We start from the raw sequence: 22,393 nt of genomic DNA, 5'->3' as shown, positions 1-22,393 counted from the left end.
AATCCTTTAATCTCCCATGGCAACCAATCAGATGTGCAAAACACCTGGGTGAGACTAGCCCCACCTTCTAGACACAGCTCCTCCTCAGAGCTGCAGTTTCCAAGCACTTCACAGAGAAACTCCCCCACTCAACTCCTTCAGACTAGCCAACGTTAGCAAACACCCGGTGGAGCTGTTCATCTACTGAGCTCATTGTAGGGGCTACTTCTCATTAAAATGCTGGCTAAAATATTTTTGAAGGGTTAATAGAGGAGCTATGTTGTGATGACTTCCTGAAGGCGGAGTTTCAGACAGAACAGGAGCTTCTTAAAGAAACAGAAACTCAATTTCAATGTGTTAAATTATGAAGTAAAGTTTTTTTTCTAAAGTCATTAGATATATGCAGCACTTTCATAAAAACCAGAAGTAAAATAGTTACTGATTTGGTAAATGACCGAAAGAACGAGATCGAGGATACAAGCGGCCAAAATGGGTTTTCTCCGTAGGGTGTCTGGGCTCTCCCTTAGAGATAGGGTGAGAAGCTCAGTCATCCGGGAGGGACTCAGAGTAGAGCCGCTGCTCCTTCACATCGAGAGGAGTCAGTTGAGGTGGCTTGGGCATTTGGTCAGGATGCCTCCTGGACGCCTCCCTGATGAGGTGTTCCAGGCACGTCCCACTGGGAGGAGGCCCCGGGGAAGACCCAGGACACGCTGGAGGGACTATGTCTCTCGGCTGGCCTGGGAACGCCTTGGGATTCCACTAGAGGAGCTGGAACAAGTGGCTGGGGAGAGAGAAGTCTGGGCCTCCCTTCTGAAGCTGCTACCCCCACGACCCGACCCTGGATAAGCTGGCTGGCTGGCTGGCTGGCTGGCTGGCTGGCTGGCTGGCTGGCTGGCTGGCTGGATGGATGGATGGATGGATGGATGGATGGATAGTTACTTGATTATGCTATGAAATGGCAGTATGTGACTGGAATTTACATTGCTTCAAAACGGCAGTTATTTTATAAATCAAATCAAACTGGTTTTTATTTTTTACATATAGTGCCAAATTAAATTAATATGTAAAGATGTTAAGCATTACATAATTTTAAGAAGTACTCATCCAATACAGAGACAGCTGTAACATTTTATCAGTTTAGCAGGCAGATTTATTAATGCCTTCAGGCACAACTGGCCCTTTGAAGTCATTCTTGATATTGATATGGAGCAAAATGAAAATGATTTCAACTATCCTGCCTCATAAGCATCAAAATGGCACTCGGAATCCTGCCTTTTTGTCTCGGCCGCGGTGGTTTGAATGACGAATAGAAAATCTCACAAGAGTCACATTTCCACACGAGCTAACGGCCTCGAACACTTTGAATGTCTATTTAGAACCTGGCTACGATCCACCACCAGCACAAAATGTGAATGCAAAATGCCCAGTCTTGCGTGATGGCGAGTGGATGTCTGAAGCAACTAAAATTCAGTTCTCTGAAATTGTTCGACATAAGAAAAACAACAACAACAAAAAAAACGAAAGAGACTGGTGGAATTTTGAGAGAAAAAAAAGTAACCTGACACTAAAAATAGCCCAGACCTGAAAGGTAAGTCCATTGACACAGATGACTATCAATCAGTTTTAATCTTGTAAGAATGAGGAGCGTGGTGGGTGTGTGACAAGGTGTGTTCTAAAATTAAACCACAAGGAAGAGCAGATGCTAAGTTCCATGCATTCATGTGGCTCCTTTGAGGCAGATAACAAAGGGATATCGTGCTGTATCCAATAATCTAACAAGACGTGCGTTTGCACGATGCTCTGGGTCTAGTTACCCAGTCAGCAGACTGAAAGCGGAGAGCGATAAAGATCCAAGATCTGACTGGATGTTGGAGTGATTCTTCAGAGGACTGAGCCGCATCATGCACACCCTGAGAATCATTCACTTCTGAGGTGATTCAGTTCAACCATGTATGGATTCCTTAAGAAGTTCCAAACAGCCGTGAAGGACACAGTGAAAATGTAAGTTCATTTTATCTGGAGTCCTTTAAGGCTGATTATTGTGCGTTCGTGCTCTTAGGTGGTATAAGTCTAGGCTCTGTTACCTTGACAGCCCACATTGTTATTTTTGTCCCCAGTCCAGCTAAAGTAAAACTTGTTTACAGCTGCAAATGTTAAAATAAGGTTTGGAGAAAAGGCAATTCTGATTTGTAGTCAATATTTACTGTTTGAAATTTAGTAAATAGTAAGTATTTACTAAAATAGAAAAGAAACAATCTTATTTCTACTTTCAGATTTTAAAACAAATTCAAACTTGAAGACCTTTGCAGAACGAGAACGCCGGTAGATAGATTTTCTTCTATGCCATGTTCTTGTAACTATGTAAACAAAAAGAAAGCATTTAGTTTCCACTTTTACAAGAAAAATACATCTAAAACATATAACTGTGACTTTTTGTGTCATTCTGTTTTTAATGCAAAGTCCATAAAAAAAACTACTAAAATGCATTTTTAAAACAGAACTTTACTTAAAAACATTAGTTTTATCACTTGTCATAAAGCTTTAAAGAGCCACATGAGGACACAAAACTTTTTTGACATGTGGGAAACAATTTTCAAACTGAAGGGGCCACAGTCATTTTTCGTTTTACTTACAACAAATATGGCAAATAAACACTTTGGGGTTAAAAATCTTAAGACGAGCAGTAAGAACTGCTTATGATCACTCTTTATTCAAAAACACTAAGTGTGCAAGATAGATGTGTCCAAGTCTGCTTTTGAGTAAAAAGTCACTGACTGTTTGTGCTCTTTTTTACTATTAGGTTAAAATACATTACCTTGTACCTAAAATGTTCTATTTCAAGATTTCAATTATTTGGTAAACGTTTTGTAACTTGTATTAGTCACCTTGGACAACTCTGATTTGGAGATATTACATTGAGATTTCCATGAATCGATTACCATTGGTGCAGATCTGCTGTTGTTTTGCCTTTATTTTCTTTTTTTGCTAATATTGCGTAATGCTGCTTTTCTGTAAAATGGCCACACGATCAAAATAAACCCCCCTTTCTCTCCTTTTTTGCAGACAGGAAACGTACGAAGCAAACCCGTTGGGAGAGTCTCTGAAGACGGTCCTTTCCCAGAAAAGTAATTTCCTTCTGCTTTCAGGCAGTTCAGAACCAATGTCATGGTTGGCTACTGCCGTCTTCATAATGCAGCTCTGTTCTTTTCTGTAAAAAGGCGGGCGAAGTGCGTTTCGGGATTTCCTGAAGTTGGAGTTCTGTGAGGAAAACCTGGAATTCTGGCTCGCCTGTCAGGAGTATCGGTCGTTTGACAGTCTGGAGGAGCAGACGCAGATAGCGGCGAGTATTTATGAAGAGTTCGTCAGGGAGGGATCCCCCAAACAGGTGAGGATAGTTCATCTGATGTGGACTCATGCAACCAAATGTACAGCGTCATACAAAAGCACTTATACCAATAAACTTTTAAGATTTAGTTAGGTAAAGGTACAACAAAGATCAACATTGTTTACTGGGTCAATCGTGGCTAAAATGATTCATAATTTTCGATTTCTTTCTTTTTCAAATAAAATTCTGAGGACTGTGGCATGTCGGTGTGTGGGTCGGTACTTTGCAGGATCACCTTTAGCTGGATTTAAAATCGCTGGTCTTATTGGCTCTCAAACAGCTTTGGATATCAACCAACTTTTGGGGACTTTCCAGCCTTTAACAGGTTTCATTTCCAATTTTGTTTTCTTTTAACCTTCTTCTATTTCTTCCATGTATTTCCTACTTTGCTTTTGGTAAGCTGAGCCTGTGGATCTCTGCAGCTCCTTCAGAGTTTCTGCTTCCCTGATTAATGTTTTTCCTTGACTGGCTTTACCGTTTCGTTGGACGGCCATGTCTTAGTAGGTTTGATGTTGCACTGTCCTCGTTCCATTCTGAGTTGGTGGATTGAACAGAGCATGGGATACTGTTTAGAGAACGTGACCCAGCTTTAAACTTTCCCATTAGTAACGGCAACGTAATGGGCCTTTACGTCGTCACTGATGTTCTCTAACAAACCTCTGAGGCCTTCATAGAACATCGGGAGGTTAAACTATGCTAATTAGTGGTCTCTGAAGACATTGGTTGCACTGGATTGTATTTAGATGGATTAAAGTAAAGGGGTAATTACTTATTGAAAGAGTAAAAAAATTAAATAAAGAAACCCCTAATTAAATGTCACTCTTAAAGTGTACTCATACCACACTATGAAGCTTATTGGAAATTCTTCTGTTAGCTGATCGGTTGAAATTCTACCAGGGAAATTAAACTCAGTGGGAAAAACTCCACTGAAAGGAGATGAGAATCAAACGAAATTGTGTTGGAAACTTTGTGTTAGTCTGTCACATTAAATGCTCATACAATACTGTTTGGTAAAAGGTCAAGGGAGCGTGGTCACTCTTGCACTGTAAGCACAAAGTGAAGTGAGACAACGTTTGCAGTTTCTGTAGCTTTATGTAACCGATGTTCTGTTTCTGCAGGTGAATCTGGATTCCTACACCAGAGAAACGATCAGACAGAGTCTGGAAGAGCCGGGGTCGTCCTGCTTCGCTGTGGCAGAGAGGAAAATCTTCATCCTGATGGAGAACTGCTCCTTCCCACGCTTTACCGAAACCGAGCCGTACAAACTCTTTATTAACTCCCTTTCGAAACAGAGAGGTCTTAAGAAGAAACGCACGGCGGTGAGAATAAAGAGCCCTGTGGAGGATTTCAAAGTGAACCCTCTGCTCCTGGTGAGCAAGGACTGACTCAGTGTGTGCTGCCGAGAGTCTGAAGTGTTGCCCAGACAGACTGATGAAGGGCTGCGGGTCAAAGTGCTGCACAGGCACTTCCTCATCCCACAAAGCTTCACAGCAGATTTCTGTTAGACAAAAGAGAGAGAGACAGAGAGCTGTGAAAATGACATGAAAACGAGCTAAAGCTCTTGCTTTTACTGTGCAGCTTCTGACAGGGACAGCTTTGAATGTAAATATGTTGTTGTTTTTTTATTTGTCTGCACAATTGACTTGTAATGAAATGTATTTTGTAAGTTTGGACTAAAACAGTATTTGTGAAAATGTGAAATCATCCCGTCATGTAGGCATCATGTAGCACATGGATTATTTCATGATAAATCACGTGATTTTTTTGTTTTTACAGCACCAGCTGCGTGGAGGTAACAAAAGTGCATCCTTCATGCTGCATCTGGTGCGCTACTGCCACCCAGTGGCCGGAGCGCAGTAGTGCAGTGGAGGTTAACCATATTTAACGTTCAGAGTAAATTTTTCTGTATCAACTTTTGTATATATATTAAAAATTTCACATTATTGACATTTCTTTCTTTCAGTTTCAGTATATTTTTTTTCTTGTTGCCTTTACTTTTATGGAAAATGTACAACCTGATTCCATAACTTGTTTTATTACTCATGTTGATATTAAAACAATGACTTCACGTTTAAAAGTTTGATGAGAGAAATAATATGTCAGAGATTAATTTATTGTCTTTAAAACTAAAAGTTTACATACAGAATGACTTTTTCAGTCCTACCAGGCCAAATCTGAGGTACCCAGACAAATCAACTTTAATTGATCTTTTTATAAATCAACATCATGAATTATTGTAAATGAGACATAAAACAGACCTTTTTACAGATGTTTCTTTTTTTTTTTTTTTATCTATTTCGCCTGTAAGAAGCTGGAAAAGATGTCAAACAGGAGCAGAGGTTCACCTTCCAGCAGGATGATGACCTTAAACATGCTGCCGGAGCTGGAACACAATGATTAGATCAAAGTATATTCATGTGTTGTCCTGGTCAAAGTCCACATCTGAATCCAATTGAGAATGTGTGGGAAGATTAGAGAAAATGTTGTTTACAGACACTTTTAGGTTACACTTGGGTTTTATAGGTAGCCTAGTAAAAACTAGCCACTTGTTCTATGCTTGGTTTCATAAAAGAAGGTCTGGTTTCTGGGCTCTTGAGAAACGATTGCTTGCTGGAGGCATGGACTCTGTTTAAAATGTTACCCAATCGCTAATGTTTAATCGTGATATATGTAATGCGCCAGTTCGACGCTATAAAGCTTACCAGAAATTACCTGAGATGTAAACAACCGTCCTCCACTGAGAAGAGAAAAGTTTCGAGTTGAACAAGGCTGTTAATGTTAATTCAATATTTGGAGGCGTGGCCAACACAAACTGAAGGGCTTCGTTCAATTCCGCTGCCATTAGTTGCAAAACAGCTCAGAAATCAATGTCATTGTTCAGATCTCGTGGTTGTAATTCAACCGGAGAAATCAAGCTCAATGGGAGAATGTCCAGGCGGAGAACTGTAGGGAGATGAGAATCAAGCGGAATTCCGTAGGAATTTGGCCAGGCTTCTTTTTTTTTTCTTTTTTTTTTTTTTTAGCGTTTATTGGCTATATGTAGAGATATGGTGTTATTTATGTTTTAGCTAAAGGTATTGTTATGAATTTATTTGTAATGGCTAGGGTTACTGTTTGGGTTAGGCATAAATGTGGCGACTAAAATGAGTGGAAGTCAATACAAAGTCCTATGAAGTATGAAGTTATGCGTGTGGGAGAGAGAAAGAAAGTGAGAGGCAGAGCGAGAGATACCATGGTGTGTAGTGTAGTGTGTGACCGTATCCCAGCATCCACTGCGCCCCACCCTCTTTCCCCTCCGATTACGTCACTGCCAACCGGAGGAGAGGCCTCGCTCCATCAGGCTGCATCAAAACTTTCGCACTGTGCAAATATCTCGCTGTAAGTATTTATTCAGAATTTATCCCTAATTATTATTTTTTAATACCAGCATCATATGTCAGCCGTTAACTCGACGGTGCTGTTGGAAGGCGACCAGCCTCCTGCTGGCTCCGCTCTCCGGAGTCCAGGTGGATGAAAAAAGTGCTCAGATTTATCTGATAGTTTGGGCTAAAGGAGACCGCGGCTAAACGCGCTCGGCTGTTTTGCTTTTATGAGTAGGTGGGGATATGTATCGCGACGTAACTACCATAAAAAGCAGTTTCGTACATTTACGAGCTTATAATTATTAGTATATATATATATATATATATATATATTTTACATCTGAACCTACAAAACCAGCAGAGCAAAGCTTCGGTTCTCTGCTGCCTGGTTAACTAGTCAAGTTACTAAAGCTGGAACTGGGAATGTTAGCTTAGCATAGATTCATATGCTAGTTAGCAGGGTGGGATCTCTGAAGTTGACAACTTCGGAACGGCGAAGCCTTCACGCATCTCCAGTGTTGTGGGTCGGAGTGGCTCCTCGCTGTGCATCACCATGTCTTCTAATCGGCTTTAATCTATTTCCGTCAGGGCACGGAGGCAGCGAGGAAACGATGCTAGTATGTAAAAGTCAGCGCTGACCTGCACGAATCTGCTGGGTCTGACCTCTGCTTCTCTAACCTCCCGGATGCACACATGCAACGAGAGAGTAAATGAATATTTCCACGTGTGATTGGTGGAGATGCACCAGTTATTTCACCTGCGTAAAATTACATACATGTTATTGCTACTCATCAGTTCCTTAAAAAAAAATCTGCAATTATTTTTGGTTCTACACATCAACCAACAGCATGGACTATTTTTTAAAAAAGTTTTAATAAAAGTCACATAAAGGTTACAGACAAATGTTTTATGCACATATTATTGCGATATTTTAATCCCTTTATTTTCTGAGTTATTTCCTCTAAAAAAACAAACAAAAAAAAGTCACCAAAGCACATTTGTTTTTCTCTTATGGGTTGGAGAAATAGATCTTAGTAGAAAAATCAGAAACTGGTATTGGCAAAAAAGAAAATTATGCACCGAATGGCACATCCAATGTATGTGGCAGGGCCGTCCCAAGCCTTTCTGGGGGTCTAAGTAGATTTTCAGTTGGGGGGGGGGGGGGGGGGCCTTCTTATCAACATGTTAACACCAGCTATGCTTTGAAATTTCTAAGCAACTCTATGTGTGTGACTTACTTAATATCATTAGCATCATACTAGTGTTGTTTTGGCTGCTGATTTTAACCGTGCAAGATTAGCAAACTAAAAAAAAAAAATTGTATATTGGTATTTAAATGGGCCACATTATTTTAATCACTTGAAAGTAACATCAACTGATGAAATTTATAGTAAACAAGTTAGCAAGTTTGATGCGTCTCATTTCCCTAACAGTGGCAGCAGGGAGATTAATCTATTATTTGTGTAACAACTATAAAAGCAATCTAGAAATATTTTTTCAATGTGTAATAGGATTTAGTTTGTATTGTTGCAGTATTTTAATCCCCTCATTTTCTTTTGGATTCAGAGTTATTTCCTTAAAAAAAAGAAAAATCACCAAAGCGTTAAAAAAAAAAAGAAGAGAATTTATCATGCTCTTGGGGACCCCCTGGTGGTGCGGGGGTCCTAAGCAGCTGCTTAACTCGCATAATTCCTTCTTTGGTCGGCTCTGGTACGTGGTACTTATTAAAAAGTAGAACTTTAAAAATAAGCAACATATCCGAATGTAAAAGTATGCGATGCCCACAAACCAAAACAGAGACGCTGACCTGTTATTTCACCAGACGTCGTGTGAATCGTTTTTATTGTACCCTCCTCTGACCCAGGCCTTCTCCAACACAGCAATGGAGCCATCAGAAAACGCTACCAGCAACCACGCCCTGAACTCGACAGGCGCCGAGGGCTCATGGGAGATCAGCGACAAGACCAGACTGTGCCGCTTCCTCTGCTACGGCTCTGAGGGAGACATCTACACCGCCAGAGAGCAGGGCCGCGTCTCCACGGAGACCGCCGGAGCCCTGCTGTCGCTGCTGCAGGAGGGGAGAGGCGCAGAGGCGGTGGAGGAGGCGAAGCGGTTCGCCCAGGGCGGCCGCGCCGTCAGTCCGGGACCGGCCCTCTTCGCCCTGGCCTTGTGCTCGCAGCATTCGGAGCTGAAGACGAGGCAGGCGGCTTTCAAAGCCCTGAGGGAGGTCTGCCGGGACCCGGCCCACTTGTTCTCCTTCGTCCAGTACAAGAAGGAGCTGAAAGAGGGCATGAAATGCGGGATGTGGGGGCGCGCCCTGAGGAAGGCCGTGTCCGACTGGTACAACGAGCAGGACGCCCTGAATCTGGCTGCGGCGGTGACCAGGTGTAAACAGAGAGAGGGCTGGTCGCACCAGGACCTGCTCAGGCTCTCCCACACCAAACCGGCCACAGAGGGTGAGTGAGGGGCGGACATTTTGGGAGCGAAGGCGCTCAAATTTTAAAAAAAAGAAAAGAAAAAGGCACCCTGTGTGGCGTTTGGAACTTCTGCCTGCGAGATGTGAGACTTATTACAAGTCACACATGACACCAGCTGCATCTCCATTAACCATAAAATTGCGCAAATTGAATTGACTAAAATCATTTCGAAAACATGACATTGGCGTGTTTTCATTTTTACAGATAAAGTTTTTTGCACTAGGATGAGGTGGTTTCTCAGCCGTATGAAGATTTGCGAGTTTCGCAGAGCTTGCAATGAGAAACACTTTATTTCACATCACACAAACCACATGATCAACATCCAGATGTTACTGCTGGCAGAAACCACAAGCATACATACGTTCATGTAACTGCTTTCTTCCGTCGGTGCCTTGATTATTAATCGCTTATTGTGCGAACAAGCTTATTTATGTGTGATTTTAATTTAACTTCTTAATGTAAAAACGCAATTACAAAATTATTATTATTATTTTTTATTTATTTATTTTACATTAGCAGAATATTGACAAAAATTTGCACACATCTGCAATGTAAACGCAGCTACTGGTAAAAAAAAAAAAAATTCAGAAAGGCATTTTATTGCAAATGAAAAGAGCTTGTGCTCCATCACCACATAGTGTCTATCTGTGCTCATCTAAGGGCAATATTGCACATCTCTCAAAGGGGATCATTTAGAAATAATAATGCAAGTTATCAATGGAGATAATGTAAAGTTGATTGGTCTTATCAATAAATTGATACAAGTTTCCTTTTGTGTCAAGAGGCTCGACCATTTTTCTTTAACTCAAACAATAAGCTAAATTTTAAAAAAGAAGCATATCTGAACCATCAGCATCAGCTGTTTTACATGGCCGATTAATTGTTTGCAGAAACACATTATAGTATTAAGAGCTTGAAAACAATGAGCTGCTTTTTTCTTCCATTAAACTCTCGTGTTTTTAAAGTGAAATTCCATTATTGCACAAGAATAAGAGACGAGCGAGAAACGCCAGACGTCTCCGCTTGCAGCGTTCCACGTTTTGACCGTTAAACGGTGGCGACCGACTCTTTGTGTTTCCAGCTGTTGCCTTGATCAGCAAATATGTAACAAAAGGGTGGAAGGAGGTCCAGGCGGCTTACGCGGACAAAGAGAAATCGGAGGAAGTGGCCAAAGTGCTCTCCTATCTGGAAGTGTTGGAAAAGGTCAAGCGCAGCTGTGACGAAGTGGAGGTCAGCGGTTTAATAGAGGAGCACAAGCTGGAGAGGGAGCAGCTGCTTACAGACCACCTGAGGTCAAAACAGGTACGCTGCTTTTCTTTGACACTTTCATCGGTGAGGCCACGTCTGCAATTTAGAAATTTGTTACATCTCTTTTACATCTCTGTTGGGAGATGTGACAGAGATTTTTCAATCTACAGGTTTTCTAACAATGAAGCTGTTTTATAGCCGATACGGTGCAACAGACTTAGCAAGCCGGAATAGAGTTTGAATGAAGAGTCTGAATGAAATCCACATCAGCTTGTCTTTCATTTGTCTTTCGAGTGGAGCCCTCAGATACAGCAAAAACTTCAGTGCATGAATCTCAATATTGGGTAAGGAGCTGTAATCCTGGGGGTTTGTGATGGCCGTAAGTTGTACCTCAAAGCACAAACATCTTAAAATGTCATAACTGTACCCATCCGCAACCCCAAAAATGGCTTTGAGCCCCCAGTAGAAGTTCACTATCACTTAACGAATCACTGTTATGAATGTATTTGAGAACTAACACTGTACAATACTGTTCAATCCAACATTTAAATATCTAGATTTCAAATGATGTTTAACGATGACCCCAGAAGACCACCAGGTTTCCTGGATCGGGTTCCTAACTTGCAGAAATACTTTATGAAAACCCGAAAACCTTGAAAGAATGAAACAGTGAAGTACCGAAACGGCCAGGATTCAAGCTAACACTGATGCTGAAATCGGCCAACTTTGAGTGTTGTTCTTGCAGAAATGGCTTCCACACCGACAATTCTGTTAGTGCTTGGATATGGTGCGTTCACTGACCAGACGAAAGGTCAAATTTCTTGGCTTCTATCTCACTAGTGGCTGGTCAGGGCTGTTGATAAGAAAATGACATTAACCATTTATTTATTAAAGTGACGATATCAAATAAACCTAAATAAGTGCCATCTACTGCTTAAACAGGTATTGTAAATACTAGTTTCTTTAAAGTAAAGAAACTGGAAATCTGCTACGTGTAAACTTTTTTTTCTTTTTTCTGAAGGTGTGGAGTGCCCTGCTGAAGGAGATATCTCTGCAGTCCATTCTTAAAATCCTGGGAAAGATGACGTCCAACAGACTTCTTGAGCCACGGAGCGCGGAGACCCAAACCATCTGCGAGAGACTTCAGAACGAGTCGTCGCTAAAGAAGGTACCGCCGTAAACATCCTCCAACGGCGTCACCAATTTTCTGTGCTGCAGGTGAAAACGTTTCCATTTTCAACCCTCCAGGCCAACATCCACCCTTTCAGCATCCTTTTGGCTTCGGAAAACTATAAACGAGGTCAAGGCTTCCAGGGGAAAACAAAGTGGGAGGCGGACGGTAGCATCCTCAAAGCCATGGACTGGGCTTTTTACACAAGCTTTCTGGTGAGTTTTCTGGGTCTCAGAGTTCCTCCTCAGCCATCGGCGTCTTACTAAGAACATGGCCACTCTCGTTTCCGTTGCTCAGAACGTGGAGCCCGTCGGGAAGCGCTTCGTCGTGGCCGTAGACGTGGGCACGTCGCTGACCAGCATCGTCCCGGGAACGGCGATCAGCACGGCGGTTGCAGCTGCAGCCATAACCATGGTGAGCCCTGAGCAGAGTGAGGGAGACGTTACGCTGTAGCAGAAGAAACAGCTGCGTCTGCCGGCTGGGCCCTGTTGGCGCATGCTGGGAATTCCTGGCAAATTCTTTCCGCGCCATGTTGGTCCACAGGGCCCCCTAAGAGGTTATTAGCCGGGGAAAGTGACATCACAAAAACAAACGGAAGAGTTTTGTTTAGATGTACTGAAGAGAGGCAGAGTTAGATTGGTTGGTTTCTTCAGCTTTTTATGTCTGTTTGCTGCAGATTTTTACCCGGACAGAAGCGAACACGCACGTCCTGTCCTTCTCTGGGGGCGCTGTGGTTCCGTGCTCTCTTTCTGCAGATATGTCGCTCGCAGAAGTAACTGCTGAGCTGGTTAAGGTAAGACGAACAGCTGTTTTCTCTCTTTCTGCAGGTGTTAGAAGCAGACCTCTGGTGTGTCCACTGCTCATCTCTATGCTGCTTTCTGGCTTCTACTTCTGTTTCCTGCTTCCCTTTAAAACATTTCTCCCTTTCTTTTCCATCTGCAATCTGCCGCTACAGTGTCCCAATTGCATAATTTGTGGATATTTTGTTAGTCAAAAAATAAACACTGTTTGGTGTCATGTTGTTTTGTACATCCTGTGTTCATTATTTATTTTTGTTTTTGTTGTTTATTGATTATTTGATATATTTGCTTGTTAAATATAACAATTTGCTCGTAGGCACAATCACTTCATCTAAAGCATCATCTTTAAACTGTATTTTGTATTAATTCTGGACATTTTTGTCTGACATTTAAGTTTGTTTGATCAAAAACATTTAAATGTAACCAATAAAAAAGCAAAAGCAGGATAAAAATAAAAAAAATTGCACTGGCACTGCAACACGTTAGCGGAAACCAAGGCGCTTTGCTGCCCTCAGCAGGTCACTTGTGGTAACTGAGCGCCACTCTCCTGTCTGAATTGAAAACTTGCCAATTTCCCACCCTGACTTTTTTTTTTTTTTACCCCACAACTGTTGCCTGTTGGAGTTATAGTTAGCCTGAAAACAGATGTTTCTGTTGAACTTTTCTCTTCCAGTTCCCCAGCGGCAGCACAGACTGCACCCTTCCCGTCACATGGGCCACAGAAAATGGGAAGTCTGTGGACATGTTCATCATTCTGACCAACAACCCGCTGTGGACGTTTACAGCCAGCCCAGTGGAGTCTCTGAAGAAACACAGACATGTAGGTTTGTCTCTGTGAGACACTTTGATCTTCTTGCAGCTCTTCCCTTCCCGACTCTGTCAGCTGAAGCATTTCAGTGCAAATAAGGTACTTTTGAATGCATTGCTGCTAGCATCAGCAACATGTTGTCTCAGGTTTTAGATTTACAGTAAATTCACTGTAAACAGAATAATCTGTCCCTCCAGGATGTTGCGATGTGTTTTTGGGATTGTCGTGGCCTAAAGCGACTTATTTTGCTGCATCTTTTTCAAAAAGTTGCTAAGTCAAAGGTTGTTTGGTAATAAAATAGTCTTACAAAAACCCAACCAACCCAGAACTCAAGTGGCAGTTTTAACTTTACCTGGTTCAAATTCTGTAAAAAAATAAAATAAAAAAAAATTAATCTGTTATTAAGCACCTTTTGTTATTATTAATTGTTAATGGGGGGAAAATAACATTGTATTGTCCAGAAGAAACGACTCAACGTTTCACATGTTGATGGTAGAATTATTTTTTTCAGCTTTAGATGCATTTTTTGCTACAAACGAATGAAGCATTTACTCCTGTCCTGTTATTGCATTTTACACAATCCAATGTTTTATTTTCTTATGTACAAAAAAAGAATAGCATTATTAGTTTATCTGCATCTTTTAATGTATTTCTAATATTGTATAAAAAATTTTAGCCGATTAATTGATGAGAATAACTTATCGAATAATCGATTACCAAAATAATTGTTAGCTGTGGTCTTACTTTTTTTTTTTTTTTTAGCTGTGGTCTTACTGTGTGGTCCCCCCCCACCCCCCACCTCTTCTAAACATGTTACTGTCGCCATAGGTGCCCTACACTGCCCCCTAGTGTCTAGGAGAATACGGGCCGCAAAAGTTGTCAGGCTGATTTCATGCAGAATGTTAATGCATGAAGCATAAACAGAGCTTCACAGCCAACTGAACTATGTCTTTAATTTCACAACACACAGAACTCCATCTAACAGCGGCCTTTGCTCATTTTAAAAGGCCACCCCTCCTTGCCCCCCACAAGTCTAGAGACGATGGGTGTTTTTAAACATTCTTCTCTTCCTCCTCAACTACAGGCATCAGGCACAGATTCCAAGCTGGTGATGTGCGGCCTGACCTCCATCGGCCACGCCATCGCAGACACAGAGGACAGGGGCTTACTCAGCATCTGCGGCTTTGACCTCGGAGCGTTCAGCGTCATCCGGAACCTCGCCCTCGACCTTATCTGACCTGACCCGACCCGACCCCATCCAATCCGACAAAATTTGAGACTCGCACACGCAGAGTTCTGGAGTAACTAATCTCCCTCTTAAAAAAAAAAAAAAAGAGAGAAGAAAAATGCTGACACTTAGAATTCCAGATTTTTGTATTCCGTTCTGACAAAGCGTCCAGCGGGCTGGACGGTTCTCCAACGACGTCACAGGGTGCCGATACAGGGTATGCTGCAGGTGACGCGACTACACAGCAGGCCGATTCTGGTTCTGGTTCTGGTTCTGGTTCTGGGTAAGACACTAACATCTCTAGAAGATGAGGTCAGAATGTTGGGTTTATTTTAAGGTGGTTTCTTGTAGTTTTCTTTTCTTTCTTTTTTTTTTTAAAAAACTCTGGTAGCAAGTTTGAGGTAAAGTAGGTGAATTGTGAAGCTGGAACTAATTTAATATAGTATGTTTATAAATTATTAACCAAACTATGGGAAATGAAGATGAGAGGACAAGAGGAAGCACCAAAAAGTCCACAGGAAAACTTTCTGTTCTGTGTAATTTTTATGATTTATTTAGTTTTTATTTGAATACTAACATTGATTCATTTTAGAATGTTTTAGTTTTATTCCTGTTTAGCCCCTCGATCACTTTTATTATATCAGACTAGTCCCTCTCTCTTTCTCTCTCTCTTTCTTGATCTACTGTCCTGATTAAAAGTTTACATCTTACTCATCAGGCGCATAAATGCCACAATAATTTAGAGCTTTTATTGTTTTATCTCAATCTGTTGAAATGACTGCGTTTATAAAAACAACAATTAAGTGCACAAGTTTGAATGTAACGCGGATTTTCTTTAATCCACATGGTCCGTAGCACATATAATTTGCGTAAGCAAATATTAATATTATATTAATGTTACAAATATTAACCCGTAGTTCGGTTGCTTTTTTTCCTTGAACTCCGTAAATTTGATGCAGTGTGGATTAGAAAGAAAAAAAAAATCACATCATTCACATTTTATTTAAACTGAACTATCCAGTTCTTGTTTTCAACATCTCCTGACGACATAAGCTGTATAATCAGTTCACTCTGGAAAAAACAGTGGTTCAAACGCATCGCTGAAACACTAAAGTTGAAGATATTCAAACCTACGATGGGTGGATGTCGAGTTCTGACTGGCACTGTATTTCAGCGTGTTCCCTTTTAAATGGGATAACCTATTTTTTGAAGGAGTGTTTTGTTTTGTTTTTTAGCAACAAAGTTATGCAAATGTCGAGGACTTCAACGGATTTTGATGAAAGTTGAGAGAAATTGGCTCAGTTTCTCGTTTTAGTCAGAAATCTATGCATCGCTATGAGGTAGGGGTGCACCGATTGCAGATTTCTGGCCGATCAACCGATATTTAAAAAGCCTGATTCCAGTTTTGACTGTTCTGATTTTTTTTGTCTGAAAATTGGCAAAATACAGCGTCAAAATTACTTAAGTTGGCAACACCTTGGTGACTACTGTTTACCACGCATGTTCCGATGTGACCTCTGTCCGGCCTCACTATAGAACAAAACGTGACAGTGGTTCATTTTCACATCTTTGCACAGGTAGATGAGATCAGTTTCAGATACAAGTATCAGCCGATCACCTAAAATTAAGTTAACCTGGGCCGATTTCTTGATGCACCCCTACAATTAGAACAACACTGTATTATGTCAAGATTAAGAAGAGTAAGAAGAACTGTTCACCATGACTGAGTCTGCTAAAGTTGCACTGCTGTATCTTTAATTTATTTGCAAAAACTAACAACTGCAACTATTGTGGAATAAATCAGATCGAATGTACCTTTTGAAGTCATGAAATTGTTTAGGTTTAAGCAATCTGATTTCTATTTCTCCAGTAACTGATCCCACCATGCTTACTGTGTCAGTAGCAGAAGCATTCAAACTCCAGTAATTACAGACGTCGTTCACTAAACTCGTCAGTCATCCTGGTGTGGTCTGCAGTATAACACTATTCTCAACCCTGCAACTGTCAAGGCAATATTTACTTTCTTCCCACATAGACATAAGTCTGACCTAACTGTTCCACAACTACTGCCGCCACGGCATCTGTAGTCTTCACTGGAGAGAGTAGAATTGTGGCGTTGTTATTCACGAGAGCTTCTCCACCGTGGTTCACTTCTTTTCCGCCATACTGTCTGTTATATCGACTTGTTACATGAGTATTTTGATTGTAGTGGCAACGTAATCCCATCCCTAATAAACATTTATGCTGCTCTTGAAACCCCGTGTTCATGTCTCATGAATCTCTGCCGTAAAGAGTTGCCGACTTTTGAGAGGAGCTTTGAAGTAAGATGGCGGGAGTCGATTTTTAGCGAAATGTAAGGTGTTACTGAATGTAGAGAACAGAGTGGCTGAGTTAAGAATTGGTTAGTCTCTTGCTCTAAGGCCACGACTTGGACAACGCTGGATGTGACATTGCTCTCTTTCCATTCATTTCCTATGCGATGAGGTGTCAATCGCTAGTCACGTCATCTGCCCTTATTGATGTTGTTGCCCCACTTGGTTGCGGAAAAGAAAGAATTGAGTCAAAAAGCAAAACAATGGATTTACCAGAGTTACAGACGACCAAAAGAACGAGGTACCCGGCACAAGCGTTCAAAATGATCTTCCTGCGTACAGTGACTGAATTCCTCTGAAATACGACGAGGAACTTCCTCACCCAGAGAGAGCCTTGCACTGCACGTGCTTCTGCAATCCATAGAGATAATTCAGTTGAGCTGATTCTGGCCTCTGGTCAGGATGTCTCCTGGACACCTCATTTTAGTGGTTTTGGTGTCGCATCCATTTCCAAGGAAAAATACCCAAAACACATGGGAGGGCATATACCTTTTGTAATTCTCCATTAACCCCCAGAACCTCCTGACCTGATCTGGGATAAGCTAAAGGCAAGAGATGGATGAGAGCGAGTGAAGCAAGGCTTTCAAGACACTTAAGACCAATTGGTAGGGAACATTTCAAATCCTCTTGGGATTCCTCAAGGTACAAAGTGTCATCCGAGCGATTCATCAATGATTGAGCTGGTACAAATGATGACATCAGCATGCATGACTTAAATTAAAACAGCCCATCCAGGTATAATTAGATCATTCAGAGCATCTTGACCAGATGAATCACTATGATCCAGAGGCAGGACTCTCACACTGCAAGCACCTGCAGAGTGATCATGACCTCAAAGCTGTGCTTACTTTGTCGCAAACAGCACTGTGTATGAGAATTTGGGTTGAGTGAAGATACTCTAATGTGTGGAGTGAGATATATCTCAACAAAGTGTGAAATATAAAGAAGCTTGATTCTCAATTCAGAAAGGTGGAATTTGAACATTTTGCGTTTAGACACATATCGGACAAATCTATACGCATCCAGAGTGTAATTCAATTAGAAAAACCTGGTTTATATCCAAATGCATCTGCATCTAGATTTTGCGTCATTGGTAGCTAGGGGGAGCCCACCTGGCTCATAAAAAATATATACAGTATATATATTTTTTTCATGATACGCCAATGTTTGAATGGTACTTGCATATTATATCCTTTGAAATGTTAAAGCCTGAACATGTAAACTCTAATTTAAGACCAGGTTGGTCAGTCGGCTGATTTACTCATTAGCGGAGCTCGAAGACTGAAATGCGTTCTTATCAGTCGGATCCATCATTGGCTGGCTGCAATAAATAAATCTTTTTATAAATAAAAAGAGACAATCTGACCCGTTCTTTCAAAATTTCATAACATAACAAAATGAACTTAAGGTGATTTATTTGGTCTCACCTGTTGTCTGCTGAGTTACATACAGCCTTCCTGTGAAGTGTGGTAAAAGTCTCATTTTTAATTACTTAACTACTTTTAGTTTATAATGACAAAATCCTGACTTCTCTGGTTTTCACTGCTTAGCTGTGTCATTTATATATTTCCTCTGTCCTGTTGTACAAATGCTTTTTTTAAACATTTTATCTCCAAAATAATAGAAATGTTATGGATGAAATGAGCAACTCACCAATCGGTAAGATGGGTACCAGTCTCCACATCATCTTAGATGGTTTCTGAATTTGTTCTTCATAAATGAATCACAGAGAACTGAATAAGATATGAGGCAAAAAGTTATTTGCACAAATTCCTTCTCCACTGTGAAACTAATAACAGCTGAATCATCTAGTCATGTTGAATTCATGATGTGCATCACGCAAATCTCCTTTGCGTTAGAAATCTCCTCTGAGGACAATAGTCTTGTTCAATGTGCCCCTTTTTTAAATTTGAGCCTCTGCCCCTCCATAGGTCTCTGCACGGCCCTGCTCCCTCCCACAATTGCTAAGTTTTAGCCGGTCCGCGGTAATGAAAAGGTTGGAGACCACTGTTGTTAAAGTTTAAGGTAGAACATGTCAAAGTTTAGTCTTTCATGACTGGCATCCTCCAACTTTTAGCTGTTCCAAGTCCAACACATCTGAATGAGATAACTGAATGACTTACTCATCCACTCAACTTTCTACTGTGTCCTGCTAATATGCTAATTATGTGCAATAGTTGTGATTTAGGTGTGTTGACACCAAGATGCATCTAAAAGTTGTAGGACAGTGCTCTCTTGAGGACTGGAATTGGAAACAGCTTGGGCCAGTTTTAAAAATCATCTTTCTTTTTTTTTTTTTTTTATCATACATTTTCAGTGGCTTAAAATCCCTCCAGCAAAACTCCAGAGAGATTTCTGAAATTAGCACTTTGGATCAAAGCTGGTCCTCCCTTCCCTGTTTCACAGATTTCATTCTCATTTCTGTTGTTTACAAGAACGACAGCCAAGTCCTTGGAAAGATATAACGTAAAGTTGGCTAGCGAACTGAGACCAGCTAGTTAGCCGACAAATATCAGCTTTCGGAGGAGCAGAACAGCATGAAGCCATGATATTCTACACAAGTAGCACATAAATGCTTCTGCTAAAGTCAGCAGGTGTTTGCTCCTTTAACTACTTCAATCTCTATGTTCATCTCTTAAAAAGTAATTGGCTCGTTTTAAACTGACACTGACTTGAACTTTATTTGACCATTTGTGACTGAAGTAGCATCTAATTCTTTTTTCCCCCTCTTGAGTAACTCAAGGACTCAAGTATGTCAGTTAACCTTTGAACCACAGTTCCTAGGTTAACTCAAATACTTAAAACAAAAATGTCCTTCAAGAAATAAACAAAATATTAACTTGGGCAGGAAGCTAATGTTTTGTTTATTTCTTAAAGGACATTTTTGTTTTAAGTATTTGAGTTAACCTTGGAACTGTGGTATGGAATATGTAGTAGTAATAATAATAAAATCGGGTTTCAAAATGTAATAAAACAAAATTAAAACTGCATTATGTAATGATCGAAAATTTGATCAAATCCAATTTTCAATCCCTTAAGCCACACATGTAATAACATTGTGTGGCATTTATTACAAAATGTGAAAGTAGTTATTAGGGTCATTGTAGATTCATCTAAAGAAGAGAAGAAGTAAACTTCTGGCAAAAAAATCTCAGACACTTTGAGATTAATCTCAGAGATTTTCTAGAAACAAACTTTTACGTTTCTGAGCTTGAAAAGTTAAAAAAAAATCCTAGAAAAAAAAATGAAATTTTGAGATTAATTTCCACGATTCCTAGAATATTTCAGAGTTTCAAAGTTCGGAAATGTTCAACTTTTAGAAATTTTCAGAATTTCATAAGTGGAAACCTAGTAAACTTATATTACTATCGGTGCCAACTTGGGCTTTGTACTTTAGAAGAGAATAGTCCTTTATTAACTTTTGCAAAACCAAATGATTAAGACAAAGAAAAAAAGCACATCTTCATTATTTATTCACTGCAATTTATTGAGTTGATTATGTAAACTGATCAATATCTGGGTAAAGGAAAACATTTGATTAAATCAATTAAATTATTGTCTTACTAGTTAGTCATGAAACTGAATTAATATATAAACTATATAAATTTATTATAACTGAAATAGCAATAGTCATTTATTTAAACATGTTAGATGATAGATGATGCTGAATTTTCTTCTGTAAGGACATTTTGTGACCTCACATGAAAAACTGTCAATCACTTTGATTAATGAGCAATTCCAATGAATGCCAATATAGCATAACTCAGCAGTCATACAGCAAAAAGTGGCAGAAGAAGTGAAGTTCTACACGTCAAAAGTAAAATCTAAGTCAGCTCCGGTCCCCATGGTGATGGGTTTCCAGGCGGCCGCCTGACACCGGGCCAACAGGGGGCGCGGCTGATGGCGTGGCCTGTTCCCCGTAAGTGAGCCTTCGGGCCCAGTTAGTGGGTTCTTGGCCCCTAAAGAGCTTCCTAGTTCCTCCGAGTTTCCTAGCGTCCCCTCCGAGCTCCCTAGCATCTCCTCCAAGCTCCCTAGTGTTCCCAATGTTTCCTCGTTGCCCCCTAGTGCTCCTCCCGAGAACCAGCCTCCTAGTGCTCCTCCAGATTCTCCCAGAGACTCCTTGTCACCGCCTCCTGTGGCCTGGTCCCTGCGCCGACGTCGCCTGGCAGACCCGCCTCCCACAGCCTGGCCTCTGTGCCGACGTCGACCTCCGGACAAGCCTCTAGGGGCCCGGCCCCAGCACCGACGTTGCCCGCCGGACCCACATTTGGCTCCTTCCTGTGTCTCCGCCCACCCTGCTGGGTTGGTTTTTGTTGTTATTTGGACTCTGGCCCCTCGTCCTGTGCCCCTCCACCCACCCTTGTCAGGTCCTCGTCTCATTTGGTGTCATCGTGCTGTCTCTGTCTTTACGCCGCACCTCCTGGTTCCCGTCCCCAGTGCCGTGGATGTCCTCTGGACCTTCTCCGGCGCCGTAGACGCCTGCCGGACCTCCTCCCACACGGCGGACGGCCGCCGGACTTTCCCCGCGGGTTCCATCTCCGGTGCCTCCGCCTACCCTGATGGGTTGTTTTCTGTTGTTTTTGGACTCTTGGCTCCTTCGTGTGTCTCCGCCCACCCTGTTGGGTTGTTTTTTGTTGTTATTTGGACTCTGGCCCCCCGTCCTGTGCCCCTCCACCCACCCTTGTTGTGTTTTGTTTTTCAGACTTTGAACCCTACACTGTATTGGTCCTGTACTTCTGTGGCTTTTTCATAGACATAGATGTACCCATTGCTGCAAACGTCAGCAGCACAGTCGATCGTTTCCAGTGATACCCGCTCATTCTCCGCCTTAAACACCAGTTCTCCACACATCAGATATGTGTAAATGCTGCTGGTGTCAGAAGCAGTTGAATGTCTCCAGCAAATGACGGAGGACAGATGATATAACTGAGTTCCATTTTTCACAGGAACTTCCATGGCTGGGTCGGGTATCACAGGATGTCTATCATCTGGACTCTCCGGCCATGGCAGTATCAGGGTCATCACATCAGTGTCATTAAAAAAGCAATGCCTCTTTTTGTTTGACTTGCAGGTGTCGCAACTTTCTGAAATTCCACTCCAATAATCCTCCAGAAGTGTTGATGTAGTGTCATTTACTTGTTCCTTTGGCAGAGGAATGACAGGACCAACGTCACGAATAATTCGTGAACACTTCTGACAATGTTCACAGTAGTCAGTTATATATATTTTAGTGTTTGTGTAGATGCCACACTCCGCCAGATAGTGCAACATGTAAAACAACAGGACTCCTGGCCTGTCCTGATGTTTCACATCCTTAATTTTCAGAATATCAATTAGTTCATTCTGAACAGCAAAGACTTCATGTGGAGGAAAGTCTCTTCCTGGATGGCACATTGCTGTGAAGAAACATCTCGCAAACAATGGTGTCGCTGAAAAAAGTTCAGAAATCTCCTCAGGATGCTGAGCCACAAACCTTCTGACAACAGTCAAATTAATTATGCTTTGCGTTGTGGAATTCATCCAACAGTTATAAAAGGAGTTGGAGAATTTGCAGAAATACATG

General features: G+C 41.3%; 3 protein-coding genes across 4 annotated transcripts; 2 read left to right on the top strand and 1 right to left on the bottom strand.

Annotated features, from left to right (window-relative positions):
• The first annotated feature begins 1,638 nt into the window (after positions 1-1,638).
• Positions 1,639-5,316, top strand: LOC116721169 (regulator of G-protein signaling 21-like). Its single transcript, XM_032564722.1, has 4 exons — positions 1,639-1,980; positions 3,043-3,104; positions 3,198-3,364; positions 4,483-5,316. Exons 1-4 carry the CDS (start codon positions 1,928-1,930, stop codon positions 4,747-4,749), a joined length of 549 nt encoding a protein of 182 aa, XP_032420613.1. The 5' UTR covers positions 1,639-1,927; the 3' UTR covers positions 4,750-5,316.
• Positions 5,317-6,638: 1,322 nt separating this feature from the next.
• ro60 (Ro60, Y RNA binding protein) lies at positions 6,639-16,714 on the top strand. Of its 2 annotated transcripts, none has more exons than XM_032566199.1 (9): positions 6,639-6,742; positions 8,591-9,182; positions 10,285-10,505; positions 11,473-11,619; positions 11,700-11,837; positions 11,920-12,036; positions 12,299-12,415; positions 13,096-13,242; positions 14,315-16,714. In XM_032566199.1, the coding sequence occupies exons 2-9, from the start codon at positions 8,609-8,611 to the stop codon at positions 14,465-14,467; spliced, it is 1,614 nt and encodes a 537-aa protein (XP_032422090.1). In that variant the 5' UTR covers positions 6,639-6,742; positions 8,591-8,608; the 3' UTR covers positions 14,468-16,714. The 2 variants fall into 2 exon arrangements, with proteins under 2 accessions (XP_032422090.1, XP_032422091.1); XM_032566200.1 differs by having other exon boundaries at positions 6,644-6,742; positions 8,607-9,182.
• A 3,918-nt stretch (positions 16,715-20,632) lies between these two features.
• On the bottom strand, positions 20,633-21,959 carry LOC116721266 (uncharacterized PE-PGRS family protein PE_PGRS54-like). Its single transcript, XM_032564889.1, has 2 exons — positions 21,349-21,959; positions 20,633-21,318 (listed from the first exon to the last, which is right to left on the bottom strand). Exon 2 carries the CDS (start codon positions 21,208-21,210, stop codon positions 20,635-20,637), a length of 576 nt encoding a protein of 191 aa, XP_032420780.1. The 5' UTR covers positions 21,211-21,318; positions 21,349-21,959; the 3' UTR covers positions 20,633-20,634.
• Positions 21,960-22,393: the final 434 nt, after the last annotated feature.

The sequence above is a fragment of the Xiphophorus hellerii genome, chromosome 6 (genome assembly GCF_003331165.1).
Source record: "Xiphophorus hellerii strain 12219 chromosome 6, Xiphophorus_hellerii-4.1, whole genome shotgun sequence".
Classification (NCBI taxonomy): domain Eukaryota; kingdom Metazoa; phylum Chordata; class Actinopteri; order Cyprinodontiformes; family Poeciliidae; genus Xiphophorus; species Xiphophorus hellerii.
This window is presented reverse-complemented; position numbering and strand designations above follow the sequence as displayed.